This window comes from Prunus mume, linkage group LG4 (genome assembly GCF_029339155.1).
Source record: "Prunus mume cultivar Tortuosa linkage group LG4, ASM2933915v1, whole genome shotgun sequence".
In the NCBI taxonomy this organism is placed as follows: Eukaryota; Viridiplantae; Streptophyta; class Magnoliopsida; order Rosales; family Rosaceae; genus Prunus; species Prunus mume.
The window spans coordinates 23,850,568-23,871,696 of NC_142701.1; the positions used below are offsets into that span (position 1 = coordinate 23,850,568).

Consider the following 21,129-nt stretch of genomic DNA (forward strand, 5'->3'; position numbering starts at 1 on the left):
GGGGGACTACTAGCATGACTAAAACACCAAGGTAGACGTGCCTTCCTCCCTACCAAAGGGAGATGCTCTTCCGAAGGGACAACCACCTGCCGAAGCTCCGAACTTCCAAACCTTAAACACAGGAGACACGTGTCATCATCACAACAACTTGCACAAAGTCCCACATCGGAACTTTGTGCAAACCTCCTACTTTTACTTCCCTATAAATAGGAACAGTAACCAAGAAAAAGGGTAACTTCTCTCTCTCACTATTATCACATTTATGCGAAAGTCACTACCCTATGACTAGCATCGGAGAGCCTTCGCCGGCACCACACCGTGTCCGCTTAACGATCGCTTCTCCTATCTTTGTCTTTGCAGTTAGCCTCATCAAGGCCCAAACCCTTCTCTTGCTAAGGACAATCCCTATCTCTAAGTTGACCCTCTCCAAAAAGAGCATCAGCTGTGGAGTGAGTTTCGAGTCCCCGATTTCAGCTTAGGCCCTGCTGCTCGGGCAAGGGTGAATTGAAAATTATTTTCGGCTGTGTCTGTGCTAGCTTCGTGAGGGTCTGCTGAAACCATGGTGAGTTTGAAGCATCTGAAGGAGAAGTTTGAGCTGGTCCTTGTGGAATCCTTCGACAAAACCATATTGAGGTCTTGGAGCTGGGTCCCGGAGGTGCATAAGAGTCGGGTGTCTTGATCATATTCTGACGTGAGTGTGGGCTGGAATTTAGAGCCGGGCTTCGTGATCATCACAGTGTGAGCACCGCTTCAGCAAGAAGGCCCGGAGCCGTGAGTTTTCTTAGAGTCGGGTAGTTGGACCGTCGCTCCTGGGTTGTGGATTTTTGAGCTAGGCTTTATAGTCGGGCGGCGAATCGAGTGTCCACGTCCAGCAAGCTTTAGGCTAGGCTTTGGCAACAAAGTATTGTTTTGAGGCTCCCAAATACATTTGCACGCTCCTTGCCGCTCGGCAAGGGTGCTGGATTTTCTACAGCCTTGGTGAAAATTGTCTCTGTCCGAGAGCTAGGCCCTCAACAGGCTGGGTCTTGGGAGCCGGGCCACACGTGGAGTCGGGCCATTGTGAAGTTTTAGCAAGGTTCCGCACTGGGTTCGGCAAGAGGGCTAGGAAGCAAGGGTAAGCCGGGTCTTGTTTTCACTAGACCTTCGGTGGGTATCATTTGGAGCCTGGAATTGGGTTAGAGCAAGCCTTCGTAGGTTGACGAGGTATTTGAGAGTTGGAACCGGGCTCGTGGTCGTGGTGTGAGCTAGGCTTTACTATAAACAGAGTGTTGATCTTGGTCCAAAAGGAGAATGGATGTCGGCTTCAAATTGAAGTCGGGCTCGAGTCGAGCTAACCCGTGATCCATGCCGTTCTAGTTTCGCAAGGAAGTCGACCCACTGATGTTTGCGATGTTTGAAGCCAGCCGAGTGGGTCATAGCTTGATCTCTCGCTCGACTTTGGGCAAGTGTCACTTTGGAGTCAGTGTGGCTTTGAAGTCGGGCCGTGTGAAATTCGTGGAGTCGGGCTCAAGAGGTCGGGTGCCTTGAGCAAAATTTTTGTTTGCGTAGTCCTTTGGTTGAGCTGGGCTTTTGAGCTAAGCCACGGGGTAAGCTTAGCTGTGGCTTTTGGTGTTGGTCCAATCAGTACTTTGTCAAGGCAAAGTGTTTTGGCGTTGATTGGAGCTGGGTCAGCATAGCTTGGGCAAGGAGTAGAATTTGGTGAGTGTTGCAAGCCATGCAAAGTATAGCCACGCAAGCCATGCAAAGTATAGCCAATTTTGTTGTTGTTGTTGTTGTTGTTCGTTGTTGTTGTTGTTGGTACCCTAAGTACCTTGCGAATACTTAGGCCTTCAGCAAGCCTTTTGGTGGCCGGGCCTTCAAAGCTTCGGCAAGAAAGTCGTGAGTTTTTCGACTTAGCCTTGCGTTGTTGAAATGGGCTGGATCATTCGGAGCGTGGCATAGTTTCAGGGTCGGGCTGATTTTGAAGGAGGTGAGCCATCAGATTTTGCCATTCGAAATGCTCACATTTTGCATGCAATTTGAGGTCGGGCTCTGAGTCGGGCCATGAATGTAAGAGTGGCCATTCGGTATTCAAGTACTGGCAATCTTGGATTTCCGAGAGTATAGTATTATGTGTCCTGGATCTTAGGCTTTTGTCAAGCCTTGGAGCCGGGCCTGGGGCGCAAACTCTTATAAGGGGTTGGGCTATGTTGGCTAGGCACAAGCAGAATCCCTTGAGGTGGGCCTTCCCATTGTGGCTAAATATTTTCAGAAAGTAGCTGGGTCATTGAGATTCCGCTTCAATTTTGGTGAGTCATGTGAGGTCCATTTCACTTCTCCACAGGACCTGCCGTTTGGTGATTTTCTTCGAGCCTCCAAGGCTTGTTGAGGTTCGAGAGGCTTGGAGCCGAGCCTGTTTTGGAGTTGGGCTTCACGTGTTAGTGACTTGGTGTTGTAGCTCGAGTGGTCTTGGAGTTGGATCTTGGGTTATGAGGACTTGGAGTTCATCCTTGTGTGCCCCTTGGTGCTTTAGCTCAGGTGAGTTTGGAGCTGGGCCTCCGTGGAGGTAAATAGGTTTGAAGACACCCCCTCCTTTGAGCTTGTTTTGACATTTAGCAGGGTCCGGAGGGAAAAGAGGCTAGCTCCAGTGTCCGTGCCATTAGAGGTCTTGATTTCTCTCCGTGGCATGGGGTGCCTTCGGAAGTGAATTTCATGAACCTTCATTCGGATTGAATTAATGGCTCGTTCCTAGCCATGCAAGCATGCAAAGTGGTACTCTAGTTGAATTGGGTACCTGGGCAGCTATTATTCATATGCAATATTTATATGTAAGAAGAGAGATCTTATCTTGTGGTGAGGATGTACGTGGGCGTCGCTCATATCAGAGAGGTTTTGCCGAAGGCATCGCATGCGCCTCATGATGACGAGGTGCTTTAGGCATTGCTTGCTTTGAATGATGATGAGGTGTCGAAAGGCATCACTCAAGCTGAATGACGACAAGGTGCCGAAGGCAACACAAAGATGGCATGTTGTAAGGCATTGTGACTAGGCACGAGGGTGCTGGAGGCAACACAAAGTTCGCATGTCGCAAGACAATGTGGCTAGGCACGAGGGTGCCTAAGGGGACACAAAGCTTGCGTGTCGCAAGGCGATGTGACTAGGCACGAGGGTGTCGGAGGCAACACCAAGCTCACGTGTCGCAAGGCGATGTGACTAAGCACGAGGGTGCCGGAGGCAACACCAAGCTCGCATGTCGTAAGGCAATGTGACTAGGCACGATGGTGCCAGAGACAACACAAGATGTGGATAGGCACGTGGGTGCTGAAGGCAACACAAAATTTGCGTTAAATGATGATGTGGTGCCGAAGGGCATTGAAGAAGGGGAGAACGACAGAAGCCTTTTGTGTCGATTCCCACAGACGGCGCCAAACTGTTGATGCTCAAAATGGTTGGGCCAAGATTAAGTCCAACTTAGTGATGAGGTGTGATGGATGATGAATGAAGGTGAGGACCTTAAGCATGTGTGTAAAGACTTGGGCAAGCGATAAATGTAAAGAAGACAAGATATACGTGGTTCACCCTTAATGAATGGGTTACGTCCACAAAGAAGTATTCTCTCATTATAATGGTGTATGATTACATTTGTACATGAGGTTGGACCTGAATATAAAGATAACAAGTGAGATGCCCAGGCCAGGGATCTAGGAGAGAGTCCCCAGCCCTAGGGTCTAGCTCTGAGACCCGGATCCTCTTTTAAGTGGAGAGAGGAAGTCCCCTTTTCACATGGATACTACTCCCTATTTATAGGGAGGTGAAAGTGGGAGGTTTGTGTAGATTTCCGATGTGGGACTTTGTTCAAGTCGTTGTGGTAGTGACACGTGTCTTGTAAAGTAGGTTTGGCAATTTGGGAGCTTCGGCAGTCGGGAGCTTGTCTTCCTTCGGCATGGAAGAAGGCGTGTGTGCCTTTGGTTCTAGTCGCTTTGAGGCTGGATATGCTCGGTTGATTATGGTGTAAACACTATCTATCCTTTCATTTGCAGCTCCAAAAGCAAAGTTCCTGTCTGGCCGTTCTTGATAGTTTCATACTTGGCCGGGGCATACACTCTTCTGCCCTATTTTGTACTTCGGAGACCGCCACCACCTCTTATTGATGAAAGTGAGCTCAGAAGATGGCCTCTCAACTTTCTGGAATCTAAATTAACTGCTGCAGCAGGAATTTTTCAACTTGCTTAAGCCAACTATTCTTGAATAGCATTACACTATCTTCAGTTTCTCTTATATCTTAAATCTTTCTTTAGATTATGCATCAGATCTGTACTAAAATTTTCGCATGGATAAATTCATGATTGGAAATAACATCGGTAATGACAGACTTCGATGAAATTTTATTTTGAACTTGGCCAGTCAAGCATACAAGATTGAATACCATGTTTTTACTGTAGTTGTAAGTGATTTATTTTATAGTAAATTGAGCTTAGACCCATAAAATTCATTTTAAATCACCTACAACCCTTTCCTTTAGTTTTCTATTTAAAATGCCCAATTTTTTCAAATAATACCCGATGACTAGGATCCAACTAAGCAAGTTACCTAACATAACTTAAAATCTGATTTATTGTATTTTTCGGATTCCAAAACTACCCCTGTTTATAAGTTAATGTGTTATGGGGGGTGTAACTAATGACACCCGGAGAGAAACATTCAATTGATCTTGAGAGCAGCATCATTGATGTTTTTCCCTTATTTCTCCCTTCTTTTATGTTGTATTTAGTCATAGATAAATGATGATAACTGCAGTGGCAGCCGGAATTTATTAGCATAATTGACCTAAAGCTGGTTGATTATAGTTGTTTTACTAATGATATGCAGTAACATTGATTTTTCAATTTGTTTTGGAAAATGCAAGTAACTCCATTACGCATCAGATAATACTTGCTGCAGGACTGGGTATAGTGATCTATCCAAGTCTAGCTAATGGGGCTGACTGGAAGGAATATTACCATTACTTCAATGAAAGTAAATTTGTAAGTCACTCAACCATCAACACATATATTTCAGAGGTACTTCTTTAGTTTCTCATATCTGAAAAAGATTGGCTATTATTCTCTCACACAGGAAAACTATATGGTTAAAAAGTAGATCATAACCTACCAATAATGCAATACGTTGACGTTCTGAAAATACTTGAAACTTAAACATTTTCTGGTTCGGCCTTAGTCATGGTATGCTCGCATGTACACATAACTAAGTTATTAGCTCAAGTAAAGGCTTGTTTCTTTTTCCTCATATATAGTGTAATGCAAACGTGAACATCTCACTGAATTGTGCCACATTTTGGAACTCCCATGACGCAGATTCACGTGATGAGCCTTGATTTCATTCTCCTATGACTTCCCCGAAATGGTGATTGTTTTGTTGATGTTTATATTTCTCCTAAGTTCAAGTTCTAGATTCCTCCAGCAATAGTTATTGTGGCATAATATTCAAACACTTACCTTTTTGCAGGTTTGACAAAGGCTCTTGGCTTCTATTTTTATCATTGGTGCCACTCCTAGGCCCTGCTTTGTATCTCGTCTTACGGCCACTACTATCAACAGAACCTAATTCAAAATAGTATTTTAGAATCCAGAGAAGTTGTAAAATGGGTGTGCAGATAATTGATTGCAAACTGATCTGGCTCTGAAAAGAGCAATGTTGACAAGCTTTCCAAGAGTGGTAATAGGAGGTTGTTCCAGCACGTATGTGTGTGTATACACATAAGCCTCAGTTGCAATATAAGTTTAATACCTCTTCAGGAAATAAAGCAGGATACTTGGAGAATTCCTAAACCTGAAATCATTGTATCTGCACCAGAGATAGGAAGAAATAGCCAATCCATTAGTTATAAGATCATCAAGTCACAAGAACATTATTATCAAGTTGAGAATAATATATCTCAAAAAACTCAAATGAAGGAAGAATCAGAGCTTTGAAGAATACTATACTCAAAAGTTCATTGATGCCACAAGTCCACTCCCAACATTCAAAAACACACAAGCACAAACATCATAGGGAGAGAAAAAGTTGTGTTGTAGTGCCCAATTCCAATACAGGTGCACATAATTACTGGCTGCCAAATCACTTTTCTAATTAAGAGAAAAAGAAAGTGAGTAACTCTCCAACAAATTTTCTAAAGAAAACCTTACTGATTCTGCAGTGATCAAAAGTAAAAATATAAATAAATAAAAAATAGGAGGCACAGCACAAGTCCTCTCTCCCCCTCTTCAACTTTGTATATGGCTATTTTCTGGGGTGGATGGCCTGACACAGTCAGCCATTTCTGTAAAGGAGAAGCGTTTTACAAGGAATCAATGTCACAGGCCCATGGATCTTCCGGTTCACTCTGTTTCTGGTGCTGTCACATGTGGAGACTGAGCACTGAATTTCGGTTTCTACGGAAATTTTGAAATGTGAGAGTTTGTGTTGTGAATGGAAACTGGGAATGAGAGTGGTTTGCAGAACTCTTGAAGCTTCAGCCATGGCTATCCAAAGCCAGAGTAAAAAGAAGTGTCTTATCTGAGGTTATTGGTTTGTGGTCGTTTTTGCAGTTATTAAAGGAGCGCTTTGACCTTTCTTATCATGGTCTGAAACTTTAAGACGACACCGTTTTGGTAGACTCAGCTCACTACTAAAAAGCAACAGCATGAATTGGAATATCAAAATCCTATAATCTTTCAATCTTCCAACATGTTGGCTAATGCCAACCTCATCTGCTGCAACTTCTCCACCTTCCCATCTCTTCCTCTCAAAAACCCAACTTTCAGAACTTCATTACAAACCCAAAACCTCAAGCCCAGAATTTCACATTCCAAAATAACCTCAAAAGTTTCAATCTTTTCTGGAACCCACAATGGTAAAACTTCAATCTTTACATTTCAAAAGGGTCCTCTTCAAATTTGTCAGAGTACCTTAAATAGTGAGAAACCAGAAGACCCAGTTCTGAACGAGAGTGCTTCCTTGGAAAGTGAACTTGGTAAGAGTGAAAATGGTGCTGATGGAGGGAGCTGGACAACCTCAGTTTTTCTCTTTGTGTTGTGGGGTGCACTGCTGTACTATGTCTTCAATCTTGCTCCAGACCAGACCCCGGTATTGTAGAATTATGAATTTTTAATATATATATATATATAAGTTCTTTTGTTTAGTATGACGGGTTTAGTATTTCATTTCTTCGCAACTTAATGAGCCAGAATTCGATCTGCTTTGTTGAAGTAGTTGTAGCTAGAAGCAAAGACATTTCATTGCAATTTATGCTATTGTTGTTGTTCTACTTATTTTTTTTTCTGCTCACTAAATTACCTTTAGAAGGTTTAATTTCTTGTATTGAGAGAATAACGTTCCAATCTGAAATGATTACTTATGTCTAAGACACTATTAAAAGCAACAAGTGAAACTGTTCAAATGTTGTTGCTTTGGATTTGAGGAAGAATCCCTAGCTGAGGATGTTATTTTATGATTTCATGGCTGACTGTCCTTCCTAAGATGAATTATAGCTTCTGGTTCTCCTTCATTCTGCTGTCCTAAATCATGAATATGGAAAAACCAATAATCCCTAGCTGGAGTAAATTTTTTATTTAACTATTTCTTTCTTCTAAGTAAACTGGTGTGAGACAGTGAGAGCACGTCCACAAACATTTGAAGTCCCTGTTATTCATTTGATCTTTGCAACGACTACAAAACAAGCTTTTCTATCATCCCACATTTCGTATTCTTAACGGATGGTCCTTTAATTTTTTCAGTCACAAGACATGTATTTCTTAAAGAAACTCTTGAATTTGAAGGGAGATGATGGTTTCAGAATGAATGAAGTTCTCGTGTCCGTCTGGTACATAATGGGTTTGTGGCCTTTGGTGTATAGCATGTTGCTGCTTCCAACAGGGAGAAGGTAATGTTATTTTCTTTACTTCTCATTCAATTCTTTGATGATGTTATGTACTTCTTGTGCCCCCATTTTCCTTTTGTTTTGTGATTAGGATTCTAATTTCCGTTTGTAGTGTATCTGAGATGAATCTTGGATATTTCCACCCTTAATATATTCAGTATTTTCTTGGAGGAATTGCTACATCTCTTCTTTATATAATCGTATCTGCAGCTGTGGCAATGTTCTTTAAGTTTCCTGTCCATCAATATTTCACAATCGGATTTTATCTGAATTATCCATCCTTTTATTTGTAGCTCAAAAAGTAAAGTTCCTGTCTGGCCTTTCTTGATACTTTCATTCTTTGGTGGGGCGTATGCTCTTCTTCCCTATTTTGTGCTTTGGAGACCACCACCACCTCCCGTTGATGAAAGTGAGCTCACAAAATGGCCTCTCAACTTTCTTGAATCTAAATTAACTGCTTGGGTAAGAAACTTCTCACTTCTTCATGCTTTTATGTTGTTTGTGATATATCAAAAGATTGATTTAAACATGCAGCTGTTATTGTTGCTGTACTTATGATAGCTGAATATAACTGCAGTAACATCGATTTTTCACTTTGTTTTGGAAAATGCAAGTAACTCCATTACACATCAGATATCACTTGCTGCAGGACTGGGCATCGTTATCTATGCAGGTCTAGCCGATGGGGCTGACTGGAAGGAATATTATCAGTACTTCAATGGAAGTAAATTTGTAAGTCACTCAACCATTAACACATATTTCACCGGAATTTCTTTAGTTTCTTGTATTTGAAAAGGATGGCTATCATGCAACACATTGAACGTCTGCATTTTCCTGTAACTTATGTGCTCAAGTGCTTCTTTTTCATCATTAGTAGTTTAATGCAAACATGCAAGACCTCACTAAAATGTCCCACATTTGGGACCTTCATGATGCAGATCCATGTGATGAGCCTTGATTTCACTCTACTATCTGCGTTTGCTCCATTCTGGGTCTATAACGATATGACGTCCCGGAAATGGTGATTGTTTTGATGTTTACATTTCTCCTAAGTTTCTGTTCAAAAGTCCTCTAGCAATGATTATTGTGGCGCAATATTCACACACTTGCTCTTTTGCAGGTTTGACAAAGGTTCTTGGCTTCTCTTTGTGTCATTGGTGCCACTCATAGGCCCTGCTCTGTATCTTGTCTTACGGCCATCTCTATCAACAGAAGCTAATTCGCCGAGCCCTACCAATCCGAAATTGCACCATGAAGAAGACGGATGAAGCTTACTCTACAGGCAAGGAACGTATACAATCATTCAGAAACATTTTTAATGTTATCCCAGTCATACATACCACAATTAGCTTCTCATACAAGTGGAACTCAGATCTTTCTTCTGATGGGAGACTCATTAGATGCTTGAAGCTTGATGTAGCTTAACACATCTTAGAATTAGGATTTTCACATTGCTTTAGATGCATGTTGTAATTACCATTTAAACAACGTAGTTTCTACCAACAATGTCCAAGTTTGAGGGATATGAAACTCATTTCCGTTTTGTACTTTTTATGGTCATTGTAATTAGGCACCAAGAATCTTTTCAGTTATCTTAGGCAGCAGTTGTGCTCTAGCATTTTTTCTTCCCAACTATCATGTGAAACATGCTTGCTCCCTCTTTCATGCCATTCAACCACATCAAACTAAAACTTCGAAGTAGCAGTTCTTTTTTATACAAGTGATATCGGGGTAGGGGGATCGGAACACATGATCTCAGGTGCAAAAGTAATAACGTTGAAATTACTGAGATATAGAAAATTTTGGACCAACAAATACCAAAATATATAGCGCAACCTAGGGAAACACATTAAACCATTCTTGTTCACGCATACAACTTCTGCAGCTCATTTTTGAACTTGGACTTGATCTGTTCCCTCTTAATCTTCATAGCAGCAGTAACCAATCCAGACTCGGGTGTCCATGGATCGGCCAGCAACTGAATCTTTGCAGGAGTTTCAAACTTGTCCAATTTTGCTGCCTTTGCTACCTGTACAAGATTTTTCATATTTAGATTGGACAAAAAGGCTCTCAACTCTCAGCAATCATCTAGTGGATATTAAGTAAAGATGAACAGACCTTGGAGAGGGATTGCTGAACCTCAGTGACTGTTTCAGCTTTTCCACACAGCTCAGAAAAATCATTGTATTTGATGTCAGCTTCTTGGGCCCACCTCTCAAGGGCCTGACGTGCGGGGACAACTAAAGCTATGCAGTAGTTGTGGGAGGGATCTGCATATGCCATAATATTATCCACGTAATTACTTAATTGTAACGAAGCCTCAACCTGCAAGCAAGGCAGCGACCAATGTAATTAGCATCCCACAGAAAGTTACAGGGTGCTTTGTCTGGCAACATAATTTACCAGAAATAATATATAAATTTTAAACGCACCTTTCCAAGGGAAATGTACTCTCCATGCTGGAGTTTAACGATATCCTTCTTCCTATCTATAATTTCAAGGCATCCATCAGGATGAAACATTCCAATGTCACCTGTATAAAACCAGCGCATGCCCTTCTCATCAACCTGTAGCATGTAACGAGTCACCAATCATCAGTTCAGTGCCCCTATCTACAGGCTGTGATGAATGAAGATCATGATGAAACACATGCACATACACAGAAAAACGCATACAGGCTCATTAGAGAATTCACCTTATACACCTCATCAGTCTTTTCTTGATTCTTAAAGTAACCAGCAGTTACACTAAATCCCCCGACTACAATCTCCCCACGAGGCATAGGCTTGTCAGATGCCAAGTATCCTCCTTCTTTCCAAGAAACAAGCTGCATCATCAAATAAAAGACAGCTTTAATATTCAACTCTAAATCCTACCTAGTATATCACACACATATACCGCATAAATTCCTGATAAGATCTACAATATCATGTCTTCTTTTGTCCAGTGAAACTTGCAGAAATTGAAACTAAAAGTCGGATATAAACATATATTCTCATACTCATAGGAAGTAGTCAATTAGGACTAATCATCTAAGAATAAAAAGGAAGACAGTACTCTCACAACAAAATCTAGAATAACTGAATAATGTGCTGGGCATGACACTCAGATAATACTCTCCTTTTAAAAAATCCTGCTCTGGTCATAAATTTTCAGTGACTTTTTTCCCAGAAAATAAGTAATTTAATATACCTTAATGTAGCCACAAGGAAGGGGTGGGCCAACACGGCCCACTGTTGTGTCATCCCACTCAGAAAATGTAGCTCCAGCAAATGTTTCTGTCAAGCCATATCCTTGCCCAATAGGAGCCCTGTTCAAAAACCATGGCATGCAAAATTAACTACATTTTACACATGATTAGAATCAACAGCACACTTGTGACAATATGAATTGTACAATGATAAACAAAAAGGTACGGATACTACTCCCAACACATTATAAGCACATAAGCACTTTCCACCCAGAAAATGCATTTACCCTAATCAAATAGAGGGTTCGCTTCAATTATTGGCATTAATCTCTATGAAGAAAAAAAGAGAGGTTATTTGTTCAACTATCTGGTTATCTCAAGATGAGAACGCACTTACCCCATGCAGATATTGATGAACCGCTGTGACTCAGCAGACAATGGAGCACCACCACAAAGCATAAAGCGAATGCGTCCTCCGAGTATTGAGCGTATCTTTGTGAAGACAACGGCATCCCACACCATCCTTTCCAAACCCCAAGCCCCAAACCAGCTTCCTTCTACAGCTGCCAGTCGCCGTCTAAATCCGAGGTTAAAAAGATTCTTTGCTAGCCCACCTTTCTCCTCAACCTACAATACTTCAAAGTGATTAGCCTAGAAAGGATCTTAGACCTATATGGTTGAATCACAGATGCTAAACAACCACATACAAGGTGAATAATATCCACTTCACCTTTTTCAGAACTCCATCTCGAACACGATCTAAAATAGCAGGAACTGCTGTCATGATGGTTGGCTTTAACATAGTTGCATCTCCCTTGGTTCCTTTCTTAATTTTATTTGAAGTGTCTGTGAAAGTCAATGCTGAACCATAACCAATTGAACAACCTGCAGCCAGCATCACAGACTGGACAACCACATCATAATTACAATTTAACAAATGTAAAGTAGTAATACAAATATTAAAACAAAGGTACCTCAGCAGCCAATTCGAATACATGAGCTAGGGGCAAATACGCCAAGTATACATCAGTGCTACCCAGACTTGGAACCACTGTCATAACAGCTGCAGTAGTGGCTACAATGTTCCCATGAGTTATCATGACTCCCTACAACATTATACACTAAAATCATTTAAGGGAAAATGAACAACATTGGGTAATAGAAAATAACTAGTCATGCTCCAATATTTTACAGTACATTATTCAACTAATGTTGATTTGAGAATGGGCACATTGCCAGATAGATAAGACTTTTGAATACTTGGAGAAGGATTTGCATATGAGTTCTTACATGATAATAAGTAGTTAAGTACTCAAGTTTCTAAACTATATTGTCTTTGGGAATCTGCAATCCAAAAGAAAGCAACATACTATTTTCTACAGATGGCCAAATGGACAGATTTACAAAATATGATTGTTCTGGATCTCAAATAGCAAACAACAGATTTGCAATAAGGGTCAGGAAGCGAAACAAACCTTTGGTAGACCTGTACTGCCACTTGTATACATGACAACAGCAATATCATTTTTGGAAGGTAACCTTGGATGAACCGTACTCTTCTGTCCAAGCTTCTCAACTTCAGAAAAGGATGCAACTTTCCAATTGCTCATACTTCCAGATATGCTAGTATCTGAACTTCCCTCATCTTCAAAATAAATAACATTTTGAATGGTGTTTAGGCTTGAGCTTATTGCAGCCAGCTTTTTCAACTGCTTGGCATCACAGATCAATGTCGATACCTGGGTCTGTCAAAAAGCACTATATGAGGACCATCCACGTTCTCTGTTTCTTTTTTTTTAGGTATACAGTGTAATTTTTATAATATAAATCACCCATATGTTCATGGGTTAAATAAACTCGTGAAGAACAGGAAAGCAGTGATTTTACCACCAACCTCATTGAGGGAGTGAATTAGGGCGTCCTCTCCTAGTGAAGAATAAATAGTAACAACAGTAATATTCTGCCGGAAGCATCCCTGGAATCCAAAACCAACTACTTTTAGAACTGCCTGTGCACTCACAACTTCATAGACAAAAATAAATGAAAGGACAACATACACCACAATGCAGGCATTAAAAAAAAAAATTTGACCTGAAAGGCTATCAACCACTCTGCGCATGTATCTGAAAAAATTGCAGCACGGCTATCCACATTATGACCTAGATTAATAAGCCCAGAAGCAAAGCTGCAAGCACGATCAAACACTTCTCCGTAAGTTTGCCATTCATAATCTCCCAAGTGAAGCTTCTCAAACTTCCTTCCATCGCTAGCTGTGACAAATTCCCTTCCAATAAACTTCCTTGTTCCAAGAAATTGATTCTGTGAATACTTTTTACAGGATAGCTCAAACAGGGCTGCCACAGTTGTGGCTCCTTTCTGAGGAACTTCAATCAACTCAGTCACCCGAGCATTGCGCATTGCGTAACCTGCCTCGCCACCAACTTCCGCTGGAACTCCCCTTTGCTTCCCCCTTTTCTTTCCCGTGAAAATAGTGGACAGCAAGACAGGTATAAGGACGGCAACAATAACAGCACCAACAATGCCATATGTCCCATAGCCTTTCAGAACGGACAACTGATCTCCAATGACCAAATCGTCTTGGGCAGGTGAGTTAAACAAAATTTCTTCAGAATTCTCCATCACTGAATGTTTATTAAAATGAACTTACTCCTTCCTGAATAGACCAAATTGTTACCTAAAATAGATGACACTGTTAAATAAGGAAATCATTTTTAATGTTCGAAACAATTGCAGTGTCTAATCTTTAGTATAACTACAGTTATGTGTAGAACTAACATATGCACACTCACTGCATGACTAAATCAGACAAAATGAAAAAAATATATTAAAAAAATTAGGAAATGCACGCATGTGAAGTATAACATCATCGTCAATGAAATTTGATAACTTCCATCATAATTCTGTGACTTTCAGGTTACAAAATATCAAACAGAATTCAGATTTCAAACAACTTCCAGCTTTGAAACGCATCTTATTCTGTAGAAAATAAAAATAAAATAAAAAAACTTAACGCATTCTTCATGATCAAACTAAGGAAATAAATGATTCTTCATTAACGAACAATACTTTTGGGAAAATGAATATCTGACCAGACGATGATCATATTTCTAATTTAAACCAAAAAAAAATTGAAACTTCTGAGAGCAACACCACCACTAATCGAAACCCAGATGTCAGAACATTTGAATCGTTAGGTAGGATCAGTCAGAGAGTTATCACAAACAATGAAATTCTCAAAACAGAAAAGCAAATACAACACAAACCCCATGCCGCAAAACTTTTGGGTTCGATCAAAATACTCACTCGCAGCACATGATGAAGATGAACAGCCACCACACTATAAACTAACACAAGGAACAAATTTGAATGTGAAACGTCAAACAGAAACTCCAATTACCACCAAATCCATAAAAGACTCTGAAAATGTTATTCATCAACAAGAACAAATCAACCTTGCAACAAAATTAAAAACTAGTCTTATAAGAAAACACCACCTATCACAAATAACACACAGTGATCATCACCACAAGAAAATAGCATAAAAACAGGGATGGGTTTGCCGAAAAATTCACCTCTCTGAGTTCAAAGCCAGCGAATCCTTGGATGCTATCAAAAAGGCTCGATCTTTGAGCTTGAAAAAAGCAAAGCAAAGCATAGCATATGAAGGTGGCAGCAAGACAAAGGTTGGGGACGCATTTACGTATATACCCCCAGATATATTAACAAATTATTGAAAACGACATGTCTGATTTAATAGACTTTGGGATGATGACCAATCTCAGTGAGGGTTGGTTTCGGTATTTTACTTGTCATAACCGCACGGTCCAAGTTTAGAACTTTCAAAATCGAGATATTTCAGAAAATAAAAACTTCCAGAATCGAGCTCCCTGCTACAACGAGACGCAAGAATAACGAGTCAGCATGCTGATTATGCATATGTTACGTGCAAGCTTGGACACATGGCGTAATCTGTGACGTCTTGAGAAAGTGGCACGTGAGCGATTACATAATCTGTAATCCGACTTTATTGACTTCGGTTTTCGTCGTTTCGTTTCGTATGATTGTAGTGTGGCAAGCACTACAATAATCCTTTTTAATTCACAATAAATACTAAATAATGTTTTTTTTTTTAATTAGGAGGGGGAGTATTAATATATTATAGGATTGTCTCAAGATTGTCTCATACGTAAATCAAACTCCACATAAGGAGAAGGGGAGAATTTAGTCCACTTTTTCACTGTAGTGCCACTCCATGTGCTATTTGCATCTCAAATAATACTGGTTAAAATATTTTTCCTTTGTTGAAACGTTATCATGGCATTGGTTTTGTTATGGTAAATACTTAATCATGTGATGGTAGACGAAAAACGTGGTGCATTTGCATGCATTGTGGGAGGTAATAAAACATACATTGCAATTGACCCCTACATAACCAAGCAGATGATTCTAAGAGTCTTCTTCTAATTCTTGTGCTATCTGCTAGCAAGAGAAGCACATAAATATAAACATTGAACTATCAATCGGTTCATCGATCAGATTGATCGATAAAATCGTGTAATTTATCTAAACACGATGTGCAATCTTGATTGATAGTCTTGGCAACTGAGAAGTAGAAATGTTTTTTTTGGGTCTGAGAGAAGTAAAAATGTTAACAAAAGAATAGAACTATGTTTGAATATATCTCATACTCTAGGCTGATCACATAACAGTAAGTGTCTAAGTCTCAATATATGATGACAATCATTCATACAGAGCACACAAAAGATGCCTAACTAGAATCACAAGCCAATAATTGACAAAGTCTCTAAATTAGTGATAATCTAACTTTGGATGTCCATGCCACAGAGAAGACCCAGGGACAAACTAATGGTTCATCTCATCTTCTAGCTTAGTGCCTCTTGCAGTAGTGCCTAGTGACAATGGAACCATAGGACGCAAAGAGTGATATTGGAACCTGCGTGCAACTTCTATTGGAAAGCTTAAGTATATGTCTACCTTCCGTAAGGGTGGTAACGACTACTGCCGCCATAACCTGCCCTACTACCGTACAAGCTTCGAGGTCCACCATAACTAGCACCAGGTCCTGAATCATAACCATCAGTAGAGCCTGAACCATCATAACCACCATAGCCCCTAGCTTCACGGCCATATGCACCTAACCCACTACCACCATATCCCCCACCAATCCCTCCACCGTAAGAACCAAAGCGACTAGAATAGCCGAATGACGACTCTCCACGATAACCAGAAAAAGCACCACCACCACCAAAGCCCCCAAAACCACCTCCAAAATCATTACCATCTGGATATCCACCATAATCACCAAACCTACTGCCAAAACCTCCCAGTGACCTATAAGAAGCAGGACCATAACCTCCAGCACCATAACCACCAGGACCGAAACCACTCATGGAGTCTCCAAATCCACCGAAACTATCATTGTAAGGGTGTGCCCTAGAGTCACTACCAAATGCAGGAACATGTGCTGGGTTTGAGGCCTTCTTTGGTTCAGCCTTCTTGATCTCAACCTACAATAAAGAAGTGAGTTAACCTAGGCTTTTACTTCGCAAACCTTTTGTGAGACCCGGATTTAGGTAGAGGGAGAAAATCTCTGCATTAAGTCCACTACTGATGAAATATGGATAGTGAAACAGTAAGTTGACTGAAACTATGATACAAATATACAACAAAATTCTTACAATTCTGAGAATACTTTGAAGGAAAACCTTCAAATATTCCTCTATACATAACATGTCCATATACACCGAACACCTTAAATGAACATTACCAATAACTCACCTGTGTACCAGCCATATCAATCCTATTTCCATTTGCAAGAACATTATCAACAACTTTTTCGTTGTCAAATACAACAAATCCAAAACCTCGAGAGCGCTTAGTGACATGATCACGTATGATCTCATGCTCCACCACCTTTCCAAATTGTGAAAAGAAACTTTTGAACTCATCTGATGTTCAAATAAAAAAGTTGAGGGAGAAGAAACAATTCATCAGTTGTGCAACAATAAACATAGCATCAGAATACAACCAATGGACAAAAATAATACAACAAACCTTCAGTAACTGTGGTTGGAATCCCGCCAACAAAAATTTTCTTTGTTTTGAAATCATTTCCCTGTCCAGAACCCTTTGGAATGGTTCTCTTTATCTCGACCTGGTGAAAAATTCATGCCACTAGTCACAATCAAATTATTGGACACAACGTTACGTAAAAGAAAATTCTCGAAAAGAACAGTTCGATTAAAATTTAACGGGAGAAACATCATAAGAGCTAAATACCTGAATAGAAACGCAATATCAACTATCAAAACTTGATTAAAATTAAGCTCAAAATTTACGAATTGAACCATAACATGCCTATTTCATATCATAGCATACCAATAAAAGGCACAATTCCCCATGTTTGGGCTATTGAAAGGAACATCAAGTCCATATAATATCCATTGATTTCATTCTCAAGAAAACAACGAAAATAACCCAACAAATATTTCTACAATTAGTTGAACTAATCAATTTAATTTAGGCCTTTGATTTTAGTTTGCTCAAATCTCTGTTTGGCTTCTGAGAAGCTGTAGGAAAATAATAAAAAATAGTTAAAAGGTTCAGTCCAGTTGCATTGCAGTTATTTCTTCATAAATTAAAACATGTGAAAGAGCTATGAGTTGTGATTCAAAGCCTAGCTTTCTTATGTTGTTTGTTTTCTTCTATTGTTTTGTAGGTTTTGGGGAAGAGATAGAAAGCCGTCATGCATGTTGCTCAGGGGCATATGATGAAGTCCTACTGCTTGCTACATATAATTGATTTACAAACATTTATGCCATTGCCAGTAGCAAGAAAATGAAACATTCAAGTAGCTTTTCTTTTCTTAATTGAAGCACAGATCTTTTTTTGTTCATTTTTGTCTTCTTTTTTTTAATTAAGAATTGACTGATCAGTTTTTTTTTGGGGTTCATTTTTCTCTTAACTTTTTTTTTTCATTTAATTTTGTCCTTGCAAAGGAAGAAAGTGATGTGCAGTTGAACCAATTGAACGAAGCTTCAAATGCATGAAATCATGTCTTCAATATTGCAAAAAAACACAATGATTATGTACTAATTAAACACTTGGAAAGTCATGCGAAGTGTGAGTGGCAGAATAAAAGACCTCTCACGTGATTTATGCAATGATTATGTACTAATAAAACACTTGGAGAGTCGAGCATAGTAGGAAAAAAAAAGCCCTCTCGCAGGTGCGGGAGGGCACAGAGAGGCTAGTATATTAACAAATGGAGGAAGAGGATGACAATTACCTGCTTGTCATTGATTACATGAGTCTCTTCCATAACTTGGTCAACAACTAAAGGATCCGCATAGGTGATGAACCCAAATCCCCTAGGTCGACCAGTTTGCCGGTCTTTCATGATCACAGAGTCTATTATCTCTCCATACTTCTCAAAGTACTTAACAAAGGTATCTGTGACCGGATAATACAACAAACACATTGCACGCAGATATGAGAAAATTGAAGATAACCCATCAAAATTTCACAGCAAAGCAAAGTTGGAAGCTGTTAACAAAGTCCATGAAGCATTGATTTCACTGACTTGAAGAACATACCCACCCGAGTTTGCATACAGAATTACAATGAGAAGTTGTTAAAACTAAAAACTGAAAACAAAACAAAAAACCAAAAACAAAAAACTAAAAGAAACTAAAACAAAAGACTGGAAAGCAAAAATCCACAATTTCTCAGAAACGAAAAACACCCATTAAGATTTTGATGGATCATAATCATGATATACACTGTTAACAAAAGCTTAAAAACCATAATATTGCGGAATTAAAGAAAACCCATAAAATTTAATAGAAGAAATCTTACCCAAGGTGGTGTCTTTAGCTAAGCCACCGATGAATATCTTTCTGCAACAATAAAAAAAACACAAAAAAAACAATAACCAATTAGCTTATAATCGCAGATACAGATAATACAACTCTTTCGAGAGAGATAGAGGACGAACCCAGGGCTAGCACCGTCGCCTGAGTGAGGGTTATGGTTACTCTTCTTCGAAGCCATGTTCGTCTGATTTGGTTTGGGTTTTGGGATGTATCAGCGATTTTGGTTTTGGAACCAACAAGTAATAACTAAATAGACAGATTGCCAAAACAAGCAAGGCAATTTTGAGGGCGGTGAATAGAGCAAACAAAGCTAGGGTTGGGTTTGGGCCAAACATATTGGCCCAATTTTGATCCAATATGTTGCCTTACGCCAAGCCCAAGACCAAAAGCTCACGTTGGCATTGAACATATTTTTTATTTTTTATTTTTATTTTATTTTATTTTTTTCTTTTTGGATCAAGCAGTGCCAAAAACATAATTGCATATCTTCACAAAATTTCACCCTTTTTCAATGTGAAGTTCTTTCAAATATATTTAATTAGCAATATATGAAATTTAATCTAAATATTTGTTTAAATGATTCTATTGGAATAATGTCGAAATTTTTGTTAAAAATTTAAGTGCTTTCTGAAAAACCACATATTGGGTGCTTCTCTAAAAATAATTTTAAAACGCATAAATATTTTTAAATCATTTCAGAAACTCAATCATAAATGTTTTCTATTGTTTAAAAACGCTTTTAAATCTTCTAAGAGCACTTCCAAACCAATCAAACCAACTCGTTACTAAGCGAATTAATTGGTCGTGTATCTAACCAAACTAGATTCTGATGCATTATTAATTCAATGTACTATTTCATACCTAAACAAACCCACCCCTCTTCCCCTTCCTATTCCTACACGTTACTTCCAAAATTGTGATGTTTGGCTTGAATCAACATTGCATTGACTTGACACTTGCCATTTGGTCTTAAAACAATTATGAAAGGGAGACAAATGGTCAACGCACGAACTAAAGAAATAGACTGGTCAAACCAAATATCCATCCAATTAATCATACAGTTAAAAAAGTTAATACAAAAGTTAGGGCATTATTGGATGATTTAGGACTCAGTAATGCTAATGATTTAGAAACATTAACTTTGCTAATAGATTAACATAGTGGCTGTATATTCTTGAACGATACCTTTTAGCAACTCAAGTATATTCTCATTACATGAACTGCAATTGGTCTAGGATAAGCTAAACAATCAATATTTGCACCAAATTTTCACAAGTCCATATAATATTTATTTTAATATAGAAAATACGAATGCTTTGCAGTTTTATTCAAATGCACGATTAAATATTTATGTCAAAAGTTTTTTTTTTTTTTTTGTTATAAAGTTTATGTCTAATAGGATTTTTTTTTTTATTTATAGAAAAGTATGTCTAATAGGTTATGAGTTAAATATTAGAAAGGGGAGCCATGACGCTAATGGTGAGAGTAACCAATCTCCCCTTGAACTTTTTTTATTTAAAAAAAAATAGAAAGGGGAGGATTCGAAACGAACTCATCCACCAAGTACTAATTCAATTTATATTCCAATTGGCTAATAATTGGAGAGCTATTCAGTTTTTGAAATATTTAGAAAATACGCGTACATTACGCCGTTACATTGTCTTATAGAAAAATTTCAAATTAAAAAACACAATATTGAATTGTCGAGTATTAAGGTTTAAATATCAGTATTTACTTAGCTTTTTAATATTAGAAGAGATCTCAAAGTTGGAATTCCTCATTTTATAAATTTGAAAAAAAAAAGAGTAAAATATAATTTTATTAGGAAAAGTAAAAAAGAACTATCATTGTGGAGCAGTGAATATGATGGTATTTTTTTTGGATCTGAGTGTAAAGGTAGTGGTATGATACTATGATTGAGCTAGGGATCACACACATTCTGAAAAGTGGACAGTGATGAGTAGGCCTAGCAAAACATATCAAAATATCAAAAGCACAGTGGCTAGTAGTCTTTGCATATTAGAAATGGAATCAAACACAAATCAAAAGGAACAAAAAAGGAATTTTAATTTTGTGAAAATAATTAAAATAAAAAACAAAAAAATAAGGCAAATCAACCAAAAAGC

The 21,129-nt window shown here is 38.9% G+C and overlaps 3 protein-coding genes and 1 long non-coding RNA gene across 6 annotated transcripts; 1 reads left to right on the forward strand and 3 right to left on the reverse strand.

Annotated features, from left to right (window-relative positions):
- Positions 1-3,543: 3,543 nt before the first annotated feature.
- On the reverse strand, positions 3,544-6,601 carry LOC107881994 (uncharacterized). Of its 2 annotated transcripts, none has more exons than XR_016126079.1 (2): positions 5,475-6,601; positions 3,544-4,180 (listed from the first exon to the last, which is right to left on the reverse strand). It is a non-coding gene; the product is annotated as an uncharacterized LOC107881994 (long non-coding RNA). The 2 variants fall into 2 exon arrangements; XR_016126080.1 differs by having other exon boundaries at positions 3,544-4,183.
- Positions 6,602-6,670: 69 nt separating this feature from the next.
- LOC103329132 (uncharacterized) lies at positions 6,671-9,529 on the forward strand. Its single transcript, XM_008231565.3, has 6 exons — positions 6,671-7,104; positions 7,755-7,900; positions 8,191-8,359; positions 8,531-8,629; positions 8,836-8,918; positions 9,018-9,529. The coding sequence occupies exons 1-6, from the start codon at positions 6,706-6,708 to the stop codon at positions 9,163-9,165; spliced, it is 1,044 nt and encodes a 347-aa protein (XP_008229787.2). The 5' UTR covers positions 6,671-6,705; the 3' UTR covers positions 9,166-9,529.
- Positions 9,530-9,583: 54 nt separating this feature from the next.
- LACS8 (AMP-dependent synthetase and ligase family protein) lies at positions 9,584-14,983 on the reverse strand. 2 transcript variants are annotated; one of them, XM_089050332.1, is made up of 13 exons: positions 14,681-14,731; positions 14,412-14,452; positions 13,179-13,782; positions 12,982-13,062; positions 12,563-12,832; positions 12,062-12,193; positions 11,818-11,991; positions 11,485-11,714; positions 11,090-11,207; positions 10,593-10,724; positions 10,330-10,464; positions 10,016-10,222; positions 9,584-9,926 (listed from the first exon to the last, which is right to left on the reverse strand). In XM_089050332.1, the coding sequence occupies exons 3-13, from the start codon at positions 13,725-13,727 to the stop codon at positions 9,762-9,764; spliced, it is 2,193 nt and encodes a 730-aa protein (XP_088906458.1). In that variant the 5' UTR covers positions 13,728-13,782; positions 14,412-14,452; positions 14,681-14,731; the 3' UTR covers positions 9,584-9,761. The 2 variants fall into 2 exon arrangements, with proteins under 2 accessions (XP_088906458.1, XP_008229784.2); XM_008231562.3 differs by lacking the exon at positions 14,412-14,452 and having other exon boundaries at positions 14,681-14,983.
- A 771-nt stretch (positions 14,984-15,754) lies between these two features.
- LOC103329130 (heterogeneous nuclear ribonucleoprotein 1-like) lies at positions 15,755-19,270 on the reverse strand. The gene is made up of 6 exons (XM_008231561.2): positions 19,126-19,270; positions 18,987-19,027; positions 18,418-18,581; positions 17,184-17,283; positions 16,908-17,077; positions 15,755-16,636 (listed from the first exon to the last, which is right to left on the reverse strand). Exons 1-6 carry the CDS (start codon positions 19,179-19,181, stop codon positions 16,100-16,102), a joined length of 1,068 nt encoding a protein of 355 aa, XP_008229783.2. The 5' UTR covers positions 19,182-19,270; the 3' UTR covers positions 15,755-16,099.
- Positions 19,271-21,129: the final 1,859 nt, after the last annotated feature.